Raw genomic sequence first — 19,899 nt, 5'->3', positions numbered from 1 at the left:
GATATATTGATGAAACTTGGCACACTTATTTCTTGGCACCATAGGAAGGTTACTTTCGAAAAATCGGACCACTGCCACGCCCACAAAATGGCGAAAACCGAAAACACATAAAGTGCCATAACTAAGCCATAAATAAAGCTATGGAAAAAAAAATTGGTATGAACGATCGCACTATGAAGGGGCATATTTGGATGTAATTTTTTTGGGGAAGTGGGCGTGGCCCCGCCCCTACTAAGTTTTTTGTACATATCTCGCAAACAAATAGAGCTATATAAACCAAGCTTTCTGCAGTCGTTTTTTTAGGCCACTTCCTAACGCAGTCCAAAAATGAAGGAAATCGGATCATAACCACGCCCACCTCCGATACAAAAGTTAGGTTGAAAATTACTAAAAGTTGGTTAACTCCCTAACGAAAAACGTCAGAAACACTAAATTTCACATAAGAAATGGCAGATGAAAGCTCCACTCAGGTTTTTTTTTACAAAATGGAAAATGGGCGTGGCATCGCCTACTTATTGGTCAAAAACCATATCTCAGGAACTACTCTACCGATTAGAATAAATTTTGTACAAAAAAGTCACATGGTGTTTTAAAATCTGTTCATTAGTTTTAAAGTTATGGCGGTTCGAAATTTTTTTTACAAAAATCTTTGGCCCCGTACAGTATGGCAACCTCGCGTTACACAGACCTAACACCATATTTTTTATTTTAGGTTTTACATATACTATAAGATATAGCATTGCCAAAGAAAATAAAGAACTTTTTTTTCAAGTGGTTTTTTTTTCCAGAGAATGCCTCATATGTGACACATATTTTATAATCATTAAATAAGCGTACTAAATGAGTACGAGTGATAATATTATATTACATTTTTAAAAAGTTTGGCAGCATGTATACCCAAATAACAGATCATAAATTAAAAACTTACAACGAAGTACCATTTAAATTACGTATTCATACTAACATTATCTCTTACCTTTACAAATATGGCACACAAATTCTGATTTTATCTTTATTCGAATTCATTGCCTACGGTGGGTTTTTCATTTATGCCATTCATTTTCATAGCAGTATTTGCTATTCGATTGTTGACAATCAACTGTAAATGGAGTGCTTCTTTTCAGAACTTGTGGAAACCTCCATTGTAAGCTAACAATTCTGCGATTTCACTTTGTATTTGCGTTTACAGTTTGAGACATTTATTTGTATTTATGAAGTAATGAGCCTGCAGCCAGTATGCTATGTTTGAAAGTAGAAAATGTAGCTGATTATGGATATAGAAGGTTGTATTCAAGTAACAATAAAGTACATTTTAAGATACTTAATTTCTAGGTTCGCTGTAACATGATCAAATACATATATGATGTAGTATAATAAATAACTATTGCATAGTGAACAATAAATATTATACCTTTTAAAATCTAAAGGAAGAACATTTTGGATATCACCCATTTTGGATTGGGGCCCGTTTGTCACTCTAGTATTACACTCATAGTTCTTCAAAATACTACTGTATAATGAAAGCAGTAGGGCAGAACTAATTGAACCCAAAGAAATAATAATTGACCTTATTAAAAAATGTTGAGCAAATTCAATAAGAAAGATCGTCATTCATATTGCGAATATGTAGGGGTGTGTAAAACAGAAATATAACAATGCTGCATTTGCCTTGTATCACTTTTATGCAATTAAAGATGCAGGCAGCTTCGTTGTTTAACCGATTTACTCTAGATTTTCCATAATACTTCGCTCTTGATAACAAGAATTTACCAATACAATCGCAAAATTTGGGTTTTAATTAAATTTGCAACCTTTGTAAATTAAAATATGTTAGATTGCATGTTATTTTGAGATTTTTTAATATTCATATACCATCGCTAGTCAAGTAACTACACTGCACTATACTCTTATAGTAGAAATTTGTTATATTTTCTTCAATTTAGTAGTTTTTTTAGTGTATATAAATTGATTTTGTTTTTTGATAATGAAATGTAATATATTTTTGTATCTATATTCTCTCATTCGTATACATGTTAATACTTGATAATAAGCAATATCAGTTCAACGATTTTTATTCGACCATAATAGCAAGTTGGGATCAGTTGCGATTTCGATAATTTTGTGTACGGTGATTACGAAAGCAGTCAAATGTACTCACAATATATTAATTAATTAATTGTGATTACAAAAGCAGGTAAATTTTGGATACAGTGGAACTTCCATAACTCGAACTTCTATAACTCGAAGATCTCCATAACTCAAACTTTTGTATTGGCAATAGCTTTTAGAAATCAAATTTCAAACAAATTTCCTTCCATAACTCAAACATCCTTAACTCGAAGTTCTTCATAACTCGAACTCTTGAATTGGCAATATGAGTCAAATTTCATACAAATCTCCGTCATAAATCGAACTTTTCGACCAGAGCATAATACAAAATTTAAGATTTTACTATTGAAGCAGAATTTTAAAAGAGTCCCTCTATGTCATATGGTGGCGAACAAAAAATATCATATTATGTTAATGGATTGTTTAAATCATGTAACAATACATGGGATACAGATGTCAAGAGCCAAATAATAGCAAACTGCAACAAACAAAATTATAAAATACATGTTTTAACTTTATGCGAAGTAAATAAAAAATAAACTGTGTATAAATCTATATTTTACAGGTTTTGGAAAAATGTATATTTTAATGAAAATTTCTATAACTCTAAGTCCCTCTAACTCGAAGTTTTTTTCGGTGATTCGAGTTAGAGAAGTTCCACTATATGTTGAAAATTAATAAATATGAAAATGTGATGAATTTTAAAAAATAAATTCCATAATTTCCACTCCAGAAAAATTTAGCTATTGCATTGCATGCGTATATTTTTGTTTACATTTAATTCAAAAACATTGTTTGTTTTCATTCACAATATTAATAATATTATTGTATTAAAAACGGCCATTGAGTGAACTCCCGAATTAATCCCGATCCTTCTGCCATTCTGTCAGGGGTATTCTTGGCCTCTTTATGTTTTGGTTTCTGACGCTTGTTAGCGCGATAGCAATTATGTCTACGTCTCTTGTTTCCTGCATTATACTTATAATATTTTATATTTATGTTTCTATTGAATATTTTATTTCACAAAATGTTGTGTTCTGCAAACAAAATGTTCATTGTTCATACTGGAACAGCGAAATCAAAAATTTTCTTACATCTACATATCCAAAATAACGAAAAAATTTAAACTACATAGATGCGATCACTAGCGCTCAACTGATAGGCTTAAAACATCTAAATATACGTGTTTGAACGTATTCATTGTGTGGTAATACTATACATATGGGGCATTCTCTGGAAAAAAAGCCACTTGAAAAAAAAGTTCTTTATTTTCTTTGGCCTTTGTTCTCGGTTCAACTTTGCGAAAGCTAACTTCAAAAAGATTAATTGTGAACTTTCTAAATTGACTTGGCCTGATTATAGTGGTAATATTGAATTAAATGTATCACATTTTAATGAAACAATTTTTAATATTTTTGAAAGATTTGTTCCGAAATGTTTTATTATCAAAAGAAAAAGTTCAAATTTGTGGTATTCGAATGAGCTATGTAAATTAAAAAATAAAAAAGCTCGTGCTTTTAAACTTTATAAAAGAACTGGAGCTCTTGTTGACTATTTAAAATATTCTAAATTGCGTCGTCAGTTTGAGGAACTTAACAAAAAATGTTATAAAAACTACATAATCAAAGTAAAAAATAATATTATTCGTAATCCGAAATTGTTTTATGGTTTCGTTAACTCCAAACGCAGGATTTCAAATTTTCCGTCCGCGATGAAATATAAATCAACAATGTCATGTGACAATTATATTATTTCTAATATGTTTGCAGAATTCTTCAAATCCAATTATTGTTCAAACTACCCTATGAATGTGCCATATCATCAAGTGTTATGTCCGAGTACTGTAATTAATACACCAATTATTTCTGAAACAGATGTCTTAAATTATTTAGTTACGTTAAAAAATTCGTTTAAATATGGCCCTGATATGATTCCCTCAAGCTTTCTTAAAAATTGCGCAAAACATATCTATCTGCCCTTAACTAAGCTTTTTAACCTAACTCTTAAACAAGGTATTTTTCCGTCAATGTGGAAAAACTCTTTTATATTACCTTTGCAAACTTGCTTGAATTTGTAAACCATGTGTCAATGGGTTTTAGGGATAACAAGAATACTGATGTTATATATACAGACTTTAGTAAAGCATTCGATAGAGTAAACCACTCAATTCTTTTGCAAAAACTGAATCTTCTTGGTTTTCAACCAAGACTTCTTGAATGGGTATCCTCATATCTTACTAACAGAAAACAACAAGTTTTATTTAATAATACATTATCCGATTCAATTAGTGTCACTTCAGGGGTTCCACAGGGTAGTCATCTCGGCCCGATTCTGTTCTTGTTGTTCATCAATGATATACCTTCAGTAATTAAGTTTTCAGAAATTTTATTATATGCGGATGATGTAAAACTTTTTAAATCATATACTTCTCATAACGAAAGGACTGAGTTGCAATCGGATTTAAATAATTTAGTTACTTGGTGTCACAAAAATGATATGCCACTGAATCTTAAAAAATGTAAAACGATGTGCTTTTCCCGTAGAACTGTTGATCTTTCCCCCTATGTAATAAATAACTTCAGTTTAGAGCAAGTTTTTAGCTTTGTTGATTTAGGAGTTAATATGGACCCTAAACTAAATTTTAATTCTCATGTAAATTCAATTGTCTTAAAAGCTAAAGGTGCTCTTAGCTTTGTTAAACGTTGGTCTAAAGAATTTAGTGATCCGTATATTACTAAAATTCTTTTTACAACATTGGTAAGGCCTATATTGGAGTATGGTTATGTGGTATGGAATCCTAGCTATCAATCCCATTCTGATAAGCTTGAGTCCGTTCAAAAAAAATTTTTACTTTTTGCTTTAGGCCACTTACATTGGGATTCAAGATTGAATCTTCCCCCGTATACTAGTCGTTTAAAACTTATAAATCTTCCCACACTCACTAGTCGCAGAGAAATGCTAGGTATAATTTTTCTAGTAAAACTTCTTATTGGTTTAGTTTGTAGTTCATTCCTTTTGTCTGATATTAAGTTTAATGTCCCATTGCGTTCATCCAGGCAGTTTAGACCATTATTTCTAAAATCTTCTAGAACAAATTTTGAGTTAAATGAACCATTCTGCCGAATATGTCATGATTTTAATTCGCATTCCAGCACATTTGATCCATCTGACTCAATATTTAGCATCAAAAAAACTATTTTGTCTTCTCTTAATAAGTAATATTCAGAAATTTTTAACATTTTGTTTTTATATATTTTTAATTCTCAGCTGTTGAAATGTTTGTTTCTGTAGCCGAGCAGTTTGAGAACCGGACGCTTAAAAATCTCTTGCCTTTCTAGACTCGGCAAATTCCGCTCGTATGCGGACTGCGCCCCACGCGTCGGTTGGGCGGGAGGAGGGTAATCGTTTGGGTTAATAATAATTAATAATTATATATCTTATAGTACATGTAAAACCTAAAATAAAACATATGGTTTTAGGTCTGTGTAACGCGGGGTTGCCATATTATAAGGGGCCAAAGTTTTTTGTAAAAAAATGTTCGAACCGCCATAACTTTAAAACTAATGAACAGATTTTAAAACACCATGTGACTTTTTTGTACAGAATTTCTCAAACTTTGAAACTGTATATCGTAAAAATTTTTAAAATTAATATTTTATAGCAAAAAATTAAAAAAAAAATGTTTGGGATTTTTAACAACTTATGCCCCCTTCGATTTTTTTCGAAAATATCTTAAAATGTTCCTTATTTCATCACCTTTTTTTCCCCCCAAAGGGAATTTTGGGACAGCAATATTTGTATGAGCTACAAATAAAAAACCAACTCACAACATGATGAAAAATCGTTGATTTGTGCACTATTATTATCAGAATTTAGCGTAACCCAGGATTAACGACGTGGACGTAGCAGGTATTTAATCCCTTTTTGTTTTTTTTTTTTATTTTTTAATATTTTTTTAAATTTTTTTTGTATTTTTCAAATTTTTAATTTTTTTTTGTTTTTGTTTTTTATTTAAAATTATCACGTACTTGAATCTAATCTAAGTAATAATTAAAAAAAAAAAAGCAAAAAGGGATTAAATGTCTGCTATGTCCACATCGTTAATCCTGGGTTACGCTAAATTCTGATAACAATAGTGCACAAATCAATGATTTTTCATCATGTTCTGAGTTGGTTTTTTATTTGTAGCTCATACAAATATTGCTGTCCCAAAATACCCTTTGGGGGGAAAAAAGGTGGTGAAATAAGAAACATTTAAAGATATTTTCGAAAAAAATCGAAGGGGGCATAAGTTGTTAAAAATCCAAAAAAAAATTTTTTTTTTCATTTTTTGCTATGAAATATTAATTTTAAAAATTTTTACGATATACAGTTTCAAAGTTTGAGAAATTCTGTACAAAAAAGTCACATGGTGTTTTATAATTGCCAAAGAAAATAAAGAACTTTTTTTTCAAGTGGCTTTTTTTCCAGAGAATGCCCCATATATAGGAAAATATTCCGAAATAAACGACAACACACAAATAAGAAAAGTATGTCAAGGTTAAAATGTTGTTACATAATAATTGTAGACAGGCCGCAAACAAACGCGAATTTGTAAAAAAAAGAATTGTTTCCAATGTTATATTTAATTGAAATTATTGGTTAAGCTTTTAATTGATTTCTTCACATACAGTGTATATGTAAATACATACGTTTATATGGGTTCAGAACTATTAAAAATTGGACTGTGCCATTCACATACATAAACAAAAACGCAAAAGTATGTCAATATAATGAATCAGTTTTACTGCTGAACGGAAAAAGCGCATGAATAGCGAAAACTCTTTAATAATTTTAAAAATAAAATATTTCAATTAAAACGATGAAAATGGCTTCTATAGCATATAAATCTGAGTATGCATACAATTGTAATGGGAATTTCACAAAGGCAGAGGTATGATATTTTCAACGATTGTTTGTAACACCTAAAAATAATCGGGATACGTATGGCGCAGCGAGTTGAATTCGGTATATCGTCAGTGCAAGCGATTACTTGAGTAAAACTTGAAATCGAAACAAAAAGAAGTATTTATTTCTAACTTTATGTAGCGCATGCGTCAGAGGACATGTAGACGAAAAATTACACCGGGATATCACACTTGGGGCTACTAGCTGACTCTGAATTCCCCAGTATGCAAAATTGAAAATATTTTCGGCATTTCAATCAAATATTCATGGTTTTCCTCAATTCATTTATTAAAGACTAGAAGTTGTAGATAAGTTTTCAAACTCAAATATTTCTGAGAATGAAATACACATACTAGAGCTCTTGGTATTCGACTAAGCGACTAACCGAATTAACCGAATAGGGCATTATTCGAATAATAATATTCGGTTTGCACTATTCGGATAATCGTCAGTCAACGACTATTCGATTAACCGCTCATTTTCGACTATTCGGTTAACCGTTCGTTGTCGACTATTCGAATAGTGAAAGTTCATTAAATTTCTATGTTTATTGAAAAATATCAAACTCATGAAAAATGCAAACAATTGACATTTTCACAAATAAAAACAAACAAAAATCAAAGGCTGCTTTGATTTCAAACAATTTTCATTTATTCAAACGCTCCCAGCGGAGCAACTATTCAAATATTCGCAGCAGAACAACTATTCGAATAACCGTAATAGAACGATTATTCGAATAGTCGTAACATTGCGACTAATCGAATAGTACTAACCGCTTAATATTCTTACGAACGGTTACAAACCGGATATTCGAATAATCGGTTTTCAGTTTAATCGAATAATTTTAAGAGCCCTAACACATACATATATAAAAACGAACGTACAAAACTAACTTGTCTGTGAATATATCATGCATTTTATCTTGTGTTTTAGAAACAACTTCTGTATAACTACATTTATACGACATAGAGATTATGTCATAAAAGTTAAAAAGGCACGTATATATGTATATGCAAATCAGTCCAAAAACCATGTCAAAGTCGTGACTTAGAAACTGCGAAAGAAGTTTGTTTGCAACCTACAACAACGTATTTGTAAGAGTCAAGTATGCAGGTATGGATACATACATATTTATTTATATCTATTATACAATGCAGCATGACCATATTCTGCACTTGCTGCACTCAAGTGTTATCGTTGTGGCTTGAGTGTCAACGAAAGTGGCACAAGTGCATTTATGACTGCATTATGTGATATTCATATTTATGTAAATGGATGGCGTGCAAGCTATTGCTGGTCACATTTGCATTAACCCTCTAAATCTTTGCAGATATGTATGAATGAATCATTCAGCTTTTCGGTTATTTGCCTGGCTGCTCGACTTAATGCTTCCCACAGCACGGTCTTTGCTTGTTAGGCTAACGAGCCCCCTGAACTGACAATTGAATGTCTGACACTGCAGCATCGCCCGCACACGTGAGAGTCAAGCGTGTATTTACAAGCACACTCAGCATAATGGTGAATGAACGTTCACGTGCTTTCGATTTTGACATTTCAAATAAAAAATTCTAAATTCTCTCTACAAAGCGAAATTATGTAATAAATTATATTAGCAATTAGCTTAATTTAGTAAAGTTAATTAGTTAGGAGGATGGAGTCATATGTAGAAGTTCACGTAAGTGAGGAAAGTTTCTGACTGTCATTCACTTGGGAGTGGCCAGGAACGATTCTTTTACATGTGGCTCAAGCAGCTCACGACTTCCGGTCTTAGACCAAGTATCCTCTGGGTAGCCAACAGACATCCGTTTGGAGGCGAGCTAAAGTGAGAAGGCGAAACCCGCCTATGCGGTTGTGCGTAGGGTTTGGGACCCACCACATAAAAACACCCCCCAATGAAAAAGAAAAAACAGCCTCGGATGAGAGACCCCAATTTTGATGACGACCACTGCAAACGTTTAAAGGACTACGAAATAAGGGCATGCACCTGGAATGTCCGGACCCTTAATTGGGAAGGTGCCTCTGCCCAGCTGGTTGATGTCCTCGTAAGCGTAAAGGCTGACATCACCGCAATCCAAGAAATGCGATGGACGGGACAAGGACGGAAGAAGGTGGGTCCTTGTGACATCTACTACAGCGGCCATATAAAGGAGCGCAAATTCGGTGTGGGATTCGTGGTGGGAGAGAGACTCCGTCGTCGAGCCCTGGCATTCACTCCGGTGGATGAACGTCTAGCCACAATCCGCATCAAAAGGCGGTTCTTCAACATATCGCTGATTTGCGCCCACGCCCCGATGGAAGAGAAGGACGAAGTGATCAAAGATACCTTCTATGAGCGCCTAGAACGTACCTATGAGCGCTGCCCCCGCCACGAAGTCAAAATCGTGCTTGGCGATTTCAACGCTAGGGTGGGTAAAGAAGGTGTATTTGGCACAACAGTCGGAAAATTCAGCCTCCATGACGAAACATCACCACACGGTCTGAGGCTGATCGACTTCGCCGGGGCCCGAAATATGGTCGTATGTAGTACTAGATTCCAGCATAAGAAAATCCATCAAGCTACTTGGCTGTCCCCGGATCGAATCACTCGCAACCAGATCGATCATGTTGTGATAGATGGACGACATGTCTCCAGTGTTTTTGATGTGCGTACGCTTCGTGGTCCCAACATCGACTCGGACCACTATCTTGTAGCAGCTAAGATACGCACCCGCCTCTGTGTAGAAAAGCGCACACGTCAACAAACACGGGGAAGGTTCGACATCGAGAAGCTGCAATCACAACCGACAGCCGAACGATTTTCTACTCGACTTGCACTCCTGCTCTCTGAGAGCACTCATCAGCATCTCGGTATAAGGGAGCTGTGGGACAGCATATCAAACTCCTTACGTACAGCTGCAACCGAAACCATTGGTTTTCGGAAAAGTCAAAAAAACAGCTGGTATGATGAGGATTGTCGACTCGCAGTGGAGAGAAAACAGACTGCCTACCTCGCAATGTTGCGATCGACCGCAACACGAGCGGGATGGGAAAGATACCGAGAGCTGAAGAGGGAATCGAGACGCATTTGCAGACAAAAAAAGAAAGAGGCCGAAATGCGTGAGTATGAAGAGCTTGACAAGCTGGCCGACAGGGGTAATGCTCGAAAATTTTACGAAAAGATCCGGCGACTAACTGAAGGTTTCAAGACCGGAGCACACTCCTGTAGGACCCCCAGAGGTGATCTAGTTATTGATGACGAGTATACTGAGTTTGTGGAGGGAACACTTCTCCAGCCTGCTGAATGGCATTGAAAGTACAACACCAGGAGATGGCGAACCCGATTCCCCAATCGACGACGATGGAGCAGATGTTCCATTGCCCGACCGTGAAGAAATTCGAATAGCAATTACCCGCTTGAAGAACAATAAGGCGGCGGGTGCCGATGGATTACCGGCCGAGCTATTCAAATACGGCGGCGAAGAGCTGATAAGGTGCTTGCATCAGCTTCTTTGCAGAATATGGTCGGAAGAAAGCATGCCTGACGATTGGAATCTCAGTGTACTCTGCCCAATACACAAAAAGGGACCCCACAATTTGCGCCAATTACCGTGGGATAAGCCTCCTCAACATCGCGTATAAGGTTCTGTCGAGCGTATTGTGTGAAAGACTAAAGCCCACCGTCAACAAACTGATTGGACCTTATCAGTGTGGCTTTAAATCTGGAAAATCAACAACGGACCAGATATTCACCATGCGCCAAATTTTGGAGAAGACACGTGAAAATAGGATCGACACACACCATCTCTTTGTCGACTTTAAAGCTGCTTTCGACAGCACGAAAAGGAGCTGCCTTTATGCCGCGATGTCTGAATTTGGTATCCCCGCAAAACTAATACGGCTGTGTAAGCTGACGTTGAGCAACACCAAAAGCTCCGTCAGGATCGGGAAGGACCTCTCCGAGCCGTTCGATACCAAACGAGGCTTCAGACAGGGTGACTCACTATCGTGCGACTTCTTCAATCTATTGCTGGAAAAATTAATACGAGCTGCAGAACTAAATAGAGAGGGAACAATCTTCTATAAGAGTGTACAGCTACTGGCGTACGCCGATGATATCGATATCATTGGAAACAACACCCGCGCCGTTAGTTCTGCTTTCTCCAGACTGGATAAGGAAGCGAAGCGTATGGGTCTGGTGGTGAACGAGGACAAGACGAAATATCTCCTGTCGTCAAACAAACAGTCAGCGCATTCGCGTCTTGGCTCCCACGTCACTGTTAACAGTCATAACTTTGAAGTTGTAGATAATTTTGTCTACCTGGGAACCAGCATTAACAGCAATAACAATGTCAGCCTAGAAATCCAACGGAGAATCACTCTTGCCAACAGGTGCTACTATGGACTAAGTAGGCAATTGAAAAGTAAAGTCCTCTCTCGACGAACAAAAACCAAACTCTACAAGTCTCTCATCATTCCCGTCCTACTTTACGGTGCAGAAGCGTGGACGATGTCAACATCCAATGAGACGGCACTAGGAGTTTTCGAGAGAAAGGTTTTGCGGAAGATTTATGGTCCCTTAAGAATTGGCAACTGCGAATACCGCAGACGATGGAACGATGAGCTGTATGTGTTATTCGACGACATAGACATAGTCCAGCGAATAAAAAAAAAGCGGCTACGCTGGCTAGGACATGTTGTTCGAATGGATGAGGGTGCTCCAGCTCTGAAAGTATTCGATGCAGTACCCGCTGGTGGAAGCAGAGGAAGAGGGAGACCTCCACTCCGATGGAAGGACCAGGTGGAGAGGGACCTGGCCTCGCTTGGAATAACCAATTGGCGCCAAACTGCCAGAGGGAGAGATGCGTGGCACGCTGTTTTGGACTCGGCTATAACCGCGTAAGCGGTGGCTACGCTAGTCAAGAAGAAGAATTAGTTTACAAAGACGTTGATATTTTAAAGAGAGTTTGACTAATAGAAACTAGTTAACACTTAAGAAAATGCACGCTGTGATTAATTAAGAATTGGTTTCCGGTTCATCGAAAACCGCAAGATAAAGTATTTTGGTCAGCAAGTGCAAAGTTTGGCACACGCATGGGTCACATTAAAAATAAATTTCCTTTATCCACCATCTACGGGATTTCATTCACACACCTAATAAAAAACGAAAGCTTAGACAACAACATGTAATAAGATATTGATATGTCTGAAATTTTTAAAACCGTTATATAGTGCTCCAAGGTATTTTAAGTTCAGTTTCAGTATTTAATTTTCATCTCTAATCTAAAATCGCTGTAATACGTTAAAAAATAACTTATATTATTTTGGAGTCCAATATTAAATTAGTTTCAAGTTACCAGATTGCTTGATGATAGTAAAAAATAAATAACAAGTAAGGAAGGGCTAAGTTCGGGTGTAACCGAACATTTTATACTCTCGCAATTTATTTATTTAACTTTATTTATATTATATAATACATAAAGTCCATTGAAAGTTGGAAACCCTAATATTAGGTTAGAAGTACCGAGGTCCTCATGTTCGATATATGGGGCCTTGACAACCTATGGTCCGATTTCGGTGATTTTTAGAATGGGGCTGCCACACTATAGTGTGCAGAGTTCTGCATCGATATCTTCACTAGTGCTTACTTTATATATTGTAAAGTAAACGATTCAGATCGTCTTCAAAGTTCTGGTATATAGGAAGTAGGCGTGGTTGCGAAGCGATTTGGCCTATTTTCACAACATATCAGTGGGATGTAAAGAAAGTATTACAAACCAAGTTTCATTGAAATCGGTCGAGTAGTTCCTGAGATATGGTTTTTGACCCATAAGTGGGCGATGCGACGCCCTTTCTCCATTTTGGAAAAAAATCTGAGTACAGCTCTCTTTTGCTATTTCTTTTGCAAAATTTAGTGTTTCTGACGTTTTTCGTTAGTTAGTTAACCCTCTTTTAGTAATTTTCAACCTAACCTTTGTATGGGAGGTGGGCGTGGTTATTATCCGATTTCAACTATTTTCATGGTGTGTGGTGGGGTATGTAAGAGAACCGACTGCAGAAAGTTTGGTTTATATAGCTTTATTAGTTTGCGAGTTAAATACAAATAACCGATTTGTGGTCGGGGCCACGCCCACTTCCCCAAAAGAATTACATCCAAATATGCCCCCTCCTAGTGTGATCCTTAATTCCAAATTTTACTTTTATATCTTCATTTATGGCTTAGTTATGACACTATATGTGTTTTTTGTTTTCGCCATTTTGTGGGCGTGGCAATGGTCCGATTCTGTCCATTTTCGAACTTGATCTTCTTATGGTGTCAAGGAATATTTGTGCCAAGTTTCGTCAAGATATCTTAATTTTTACTCAAGTTATAATATGGATATGTAATATCATATTTTTGTTCGCCCTCATACGATATAGAGGGACTCTTTTAAAATTCAACGTCGATAGTAAAATGTTAAATTTTGTATTATTTAGTCTAGTCTAAAAGTTCGATTTATGGAAGGAAATTTGTATGAAATTTGAATTCTATTGCCAATGCAACAGTTCGAGTTATGGAAGTTCCACTGTATATAAATAGAAATTTACCGATATTTTCCGCAACAATGTGGACTAAGGTCTTAATGCGCGATATCTGGGGTCTTGTTATAAAATACAAGTAAGGAAGGGCTAAGTTCGGGTGTAACCGAACATTTTATACTCTCGCAATTTATTGATGTAATTTTATAAAGATAACACAATTCGACCCATATATTCGGTATAAAGTTCAATAGAATAACGAAAAACACCATAAATAGTATATGGGGACTGAGGTAATTCCTAAACCGATTTCACTCGTTTTCACCACCAAGATACAATGTATCGAATACTATACGCTCACTTAATTTAATATTACTTATAATTAGGTATATGGGATCTGCGGGAAGTTATGACCCGATTTTTACCATTTCAGGTACAGAGAGAAACTGTTATAAGAAAAAAATTCAGAGGGAATGGATTACATAAAAATATCTGAGGGATTTACCTATATTTTCGGTGAAAAATTACCCTTAGGCACTGTGTTCATCATGTTCGATATCAGGGGCCTTGAAAAGTCATGGTTCGATTTTGAAAATTTTTCCACAAGTGATGTCACAGCTCAAATTCAGTATTTGTGTAATGTTTTATTCCGCTATCTTCATTTGTTCCTAATATATATATATATATATATGTATTATAAAGTGAACGAATCAAAAGAATTCAAAATTGAGTTATATGGGAAGTAGACGTTGTTGTGAACCGATTTCGCCCATATTCCGCCCGTGTCATCAGTGCAGCTTCCTTCTGCCATTTCTTATGTAAAATTTGGTGTTTCTGACGTTTTTCGTTAGTGAGTTAACGCACTTTTAGACATCACGGACGGACAGACATCCGGATTTCAAATCCACTCCACAAACAATCGTTATGTGAACAAAACTATTATACTCTGTGCAACAGGTTGCGAGAGTATAAAAATTTTTAAACTAGTGATGCTGCACCTCCAATGCAGTATTAGTGCAAAGTATTATTTCGATGTCTTCATTGGCTCTTGATTTATATTTAGTGAAGTGAACGAGTCAAATTGAATGCAAAGTTAAGTTACACATTTGGGAAGTAGGCGTGGTTGTGAGCTGATTTCGCTTCTTATAAAAAATCTATTAGGTATCGGGACTATGCCTACTTTTCCAAAAAAAAAATTGTAGACGTGACAACAGTCCGATTTCGACCATCTGCAATACTTTCCTTGTTATAGTCCTACGCACCTATTATACTAAATGTTTAACAATGCTTGAAAATCTTAACATTTTAAGCCTTTCACTTTGCAGGAGTATAAAATATTATTCCCCCACTCACAATTTGAAAACCCGAGTACAGGGCAGAATAAGTAAGAGATGTTGTCTATATTTAAAGACGACTATACAAATATATATAATTATTATTCACTCACTTAATGCAACTTTCAGGATAGGACCTAATTTGGTTTATCAGACAGTTGCACTTTTGGAGTTGAGTTGAGAGCATATGTATAATGTGATTACAATTGACTAACACGATTGACATATGTCATATTAGTGGGATAGATTGTTTGATCGGTAAAACATTTCGAATGTAACCCGGGGGAACTATCTACCATTTAGCTAGCAGTTGTCACTTCAGTTGACGTACAATATGTACTCCTAAGTGAATTAGGCAGTGAACACAATTCATGCTTAGGTATATTTGTAAGTGTTTAAATATGGTACAATAGATATATATGTAGATTTAAAGTGAACAAATTTCAATGATTTTCTCATGCTCAAGTATTTGTATGTGACGTAAAGGATAAAATTTTAACACATTAATATCAATCATCAAATTAAAATTTGTAACAATTTTTGAATGTATGTATGTGATTGGCGTTGCAACCGTTTAGCCGGTTATAGCCGAATCGACGATAGTGCGCCACCTCTCTCTCTCCTTCGCAGTTCGGCGCCAGTTGGAGATCCCAAGTTTAACCAGGTCGCTCTCCACCTGGTCCCTCCAACGGAGTGGAGGCCTTCCCCTTCCTCGGCTTCCTCCGGCGGGTACTGCATCGAACACTTTCAGGGCTGGAGTGTTTTCGTCCATTCGTACAACATGACCTAGCCAGCGTAGCCGCTGTCTTTTTATTCGCTGAACTATGTCAATGTCGTCGTATAACTCGTACAGCTCATCGTTCCATCGTTTGCGGTATTCGCCGTTGCCAATGTTCTGAGGACCATAAATCTTACGCAAAATTTTCCTCTCGAAAACTCCTAGTGTCGTCTCATCTGATGTTGACATCGTCCAAGCTTCTGCACCGTAAAGCAGGACGGGAATGATAAGCGACTTGTAGAGCTTGATTTTGGTTCGTCAAGAGAGGACTTTACTGTTCATTTGCCTACTCAGTCCAAAGTAGCACCTGTTGGCAAGAGTTATTCTGCGCTGGATTTCGAGGCTGACATTGTTCGTGTTGTTGATGCTGGTTCCCAGGTATACGAAATTATCTACGACCTCGAAGTTATGACTGTCAACAGTGACGTGGGAAAGTTTTTGAATGACCTGACAGAAAATAAAGTCATAAAATCAGAAAAGGGTTTCAGACCATTTAATATATGTGACTTGTATGTACAAGTCATGTACGTATAAGTCATACATGAATTGTGTCCGTAGACTTGACTGTTCGTACATATAGATGAGATTGCCTTTGTGAATCGAATTCAAAACAAGTATTATGTATGCATTACACGCCGCACGTGTCTTCGAAGAATTTTGCTATCCTAAACACACCATTAACAGATTACGGATAAAGGACAATTTAAATATTATTAGGAATATATAAACTGAGTGAAAATACTTAGTGAACTGCGACATTACCAAAATTAAAATCTGTGCTTTTTATCGTTTATAAAACGATTTCCCGGCAGGCAATTCACTATTCACGCTTTGCCAACAGCATATACATACATACATACATACTTAAACCAAGAGAAAGTGAGAAAAGTGACGTGACGTGTTTTTCTGGTGCTCCGCTTATGGCACCAAGTACAAGAGGAAAAAATACGAAATTAGTTCCTAAGTGCGCGAAAATACACACAGCGCCCACAGCATCACAGCAAAAAATCGAAACTGGTATTAATAAAGAAGCGGTGAGTGTTAAATCACTTATAAATATTTATTTAATTGTGCGAAGGTTCACAGAAAAGGGAAATAGCGAAGAGCGCATTATCTCTCGCTCTCCCTGTGGATACCTTCTTGGATCCCACGATCCACAATCCACTCGAAGAGAAATTCCTGGGGATTTCATCCTGAGGAATTTCCGAGTATCACCTGTCCAAGTGTATTGCTGTAGAATTAGCTGAGGAAATGTCAGCTAAATCCAAAGCAACGTACACCATCACTGGTAACAAGGAGGATTGTAGCCCGTTTACAAGGAGCAACAAAACCCCCCGATCGCCTGATCGACAAAGCGTAAAGACACTTAAGGTTACTGCATCAACAACGCACAATGTGACCCCATCGATTGCGGTTTCACGCGAGGTGGCCCCTTTGGACAATGTCCCAATAGCAACTACTATCGCCAGCGTAGCCGAACTGACGCCAACCCAAGGCACTACTAACAACGAAATTGTAAGTGTAAGTGAAGGAGAGAGCACGCTCTCCGCCCTAGGCACTCTCATCGACGAGTTAATCTTGCTCACGCATGGCCAAAAGCAAAGGCACGTAAATCAACACATGAAAAACATAATCGATAAGATTTCGCAATTGCAAAAACAAGCAATAACAGAGGTTAGAGAGTCGGCAATGCATCCGATCGTTCAGGCGAAAAGAGGTCGCACTGCACTCATTGATGAACCAATGACGGAGGAGCAGGCCCAACAACAAAACAAACGATCTTGTATCAACTCACCAAAAACACGAGCAAGAACAAATTTAATTGGTCAGTTTAAACGACCAACAATAGTAAATGATGTCGCTAACATTGAAAGGTTTGAAGGCACTGAAAAGTCTCCACTAAGCACGCAGCCAATGAAAGGGCCGGATATTAACAAAGCAAAAACTAACCCAATGGATGAACAGTGGAATATAGTAGCAAAGAAAGCCAATAAGAAGTCCGTAAAACTGCCAAAATCAAAACCGCAAGCGATATTGATCTCAAAAAGTGGGAATCTTACATATGCGGAGATTTTACGAAAAATTAAGTCCGAATCAACTCTCAGCGGATTCGGTAATATAGTCACGAAGATACGCAAAACGCAAAGTGGAGAAATGTTGCTACAACTTAGCGGGGCAGTGATGCCAACCGACTCTCAAGAAAATATGAGGAAATGCCTTGGTGACCAAGCCAATGTCAAACTCCTGACCCAGGAGACTCTACTCGAGTGCAAAGACTTGGATGAAGTCACAAACAAGGAAGAAGTTCTTTATGCCCTACAGAGACAGTTAGGAAATTCAGAGCTGACGATTGCGGCAATCAAGAGCTTAAGGAAGTCATACGGAGACACGCAAACAGCGCTCATTAAACTCCCTGTTGAGGCAGCTAGACAGCTTCTGCTGAATAAGAAGCTGAAAGTTGGTTGGGTAAATTGCCGTATACGGGAATATAGACAACCACAACGATGTTTTAAATGCCTTGATTTTGGGCACACTTCAAAAGCGTGCAAAAATGAAGACAGGTCCAGACTCTGCAGAAGATGCGGCGAAGGTGAGCATCAGGCAAAGGACTGCAACAACAAGCCCAAATGCCTGCTCTGCTTGAAAGCTGGCGCAAATGAAATCGATCACTTCACTGGAAGCGTCAGGTGCCCAGTTTACCAGAAAGCGGCTCAACAGATAACATGAAGTTTTTTCAACTTAACGCAAACCACTGTCAAGCGGCTCATGACTTGTTGAAACAGTCGGTTGCCGAAAAGCAAATCGATGTGGTCGTATTAAGCGAGCCATATAAAATCGAACAAGACGTAACCTGGATAAGCGACACACAAAATAAAGCAGTTATATGGAAATGTAACCCTAACTTCCCACAATTGGAATCACCCTTCTCATCCGATGGATTTGTTCGCACAGCTGTTAATAATATTAATATATATAGCTGCTACTTACCTCCCAGTATCAATGACGAAGAATATAAGCGTATTATCGATAATCTGGTGGCCGATGCTCGATGTAAAACAAAAGTAATAATAGCTGGCGATTTTAATGCCTGGGCTATCGAATGGGGATGCAAGAAAACCAATAGCAGAGGAAAGACCTTACTAGAAGCCTTTGCCTCTCTGGATCTTGAGCTCCTAAACGCAGGCAACCAATGCACATTCAACAAAGGTGGCCGAAAATCGGTGATAGACCTAACCTTTGTACACTCAAGTCTAGTTCGTGGATCTCAATGGGAAATTAGTGACCATTACACCTTTAGCGATCACTATGCCATTATATTCGAGATAAATACTACACTCGCACGACAGTGTTTACCGACCCTGAAAAGAAGTACCTGGCGACCCAAAACGTTCGACCCAGACCTCTTTGAAGAAGTCTTTAGACCCACTTCTCTCATCGACAATTTGTTGTCGGCTAACGAAGCTGCTTCTTCAATTATGTGCTGTATCAAGAGAGCATGCGACGCTTCAATGTCCAAGCAATCTGTACGTAACCACCACCCTCCTGTGTATTGGTGGAACGATACAATTGCGAAACTACGTAAAGAATGCCAGCATGCAAGGCGCTTATACCAACGATCACGTGGTACCTCAGAGTATACTATCCTCCAAATACACTTTAAGAACAAAAGAAAATCCTTAAAACAAGCGATTAAGAAAAGTAAGCAGGAATGTTTCCTCAAAATGTGCGACGACGTTGAAAATAATGCTTGGGGACTCGCATATAAAGTGGTAATGGGTAAACTCCGAACTCGCGGACAAATGCCAACCTCCCACTCAACAATCGGAAGAATAGTTTCGGTACTCTTTCCAACCCGACCCCAACTCCAACAGGAGACCGTGAGAGTACAACAGAACCAAGGTATACCTGATGTTACGGATGAAGAAGTTCGAGAAGCAAGCGATCGGTTAAACCCATCTAAAGCCCCTGGACCAGATGGAATACCGAACATAGTGTTAAAAACAGCGATTGTCAGAAACATAGACCCATTCCGAACAATGTACAACATATGTATTCAAGAAGGCCGCTTTCCTAACATATGGAAAAGGCAGTACCTTATATTGCTGCCAAAACCTAACAAACCAATGACAGAGCCGTCCCACTTCAGGCCTCTCTGCATGTTAGACTCCGCGGGAAAAATTTTAGAGCGGATCATATACCAACGGCTAAACAAGGCAATAGACGATGCCGGTGGAC

The 19,899-nt window shown here is 37.4% G+C and overlaps 1 protein-coding gene across 1 annotated transcript; it reads left to right on the top strand.

Annotated features, from left to right (window-relative positions):
* Positions 1-16,914: 16,914 nt before the first annotated feature.
* LOC128921646 (uncharacterized) lies at positions 16,915-18,390 on the top strand. Its single transcript, XM_054229797.1, has one exon. It carries the CDS (start codon positions 16,915-16,917, stop codon positions 18,388-18,390), a length of 1,476 nt encoding a protein of 491 aa, XP_054085772.1.
* Positions 18,391-19,899: the final 1,509 nt, after the last annotated feature.

Source organism: Zeugodacus cucurbitae, chromosome 4 (genome assembly GCF_028554725.1).
Source record: "Zeugodacus cucurbitae isolate PBARC_wt_2022May chromosome 4, idZeuCucr1.2, whole genome shotgun sequence".
Taxonomy (NCBI): Eukaryota; Metazoa; Arthropoda; class Insecta; order Diptera; family Tephritidae; genus Zeugodacus; species Zeugodacus cucurbitae.
This window is presented reverse-complemented; position numbering and strand designations above follow the sequence as displayed.

What these genes read in the sequence shown, in the direction of transcription:
- LOC128921646 (XM_054229797.1), top strand. Translation starts at nt 16,915, where the DNA reads ATGTCAGCTAAATCCAAAGCAACGTACACCATCACTGGTAACAAGGAG.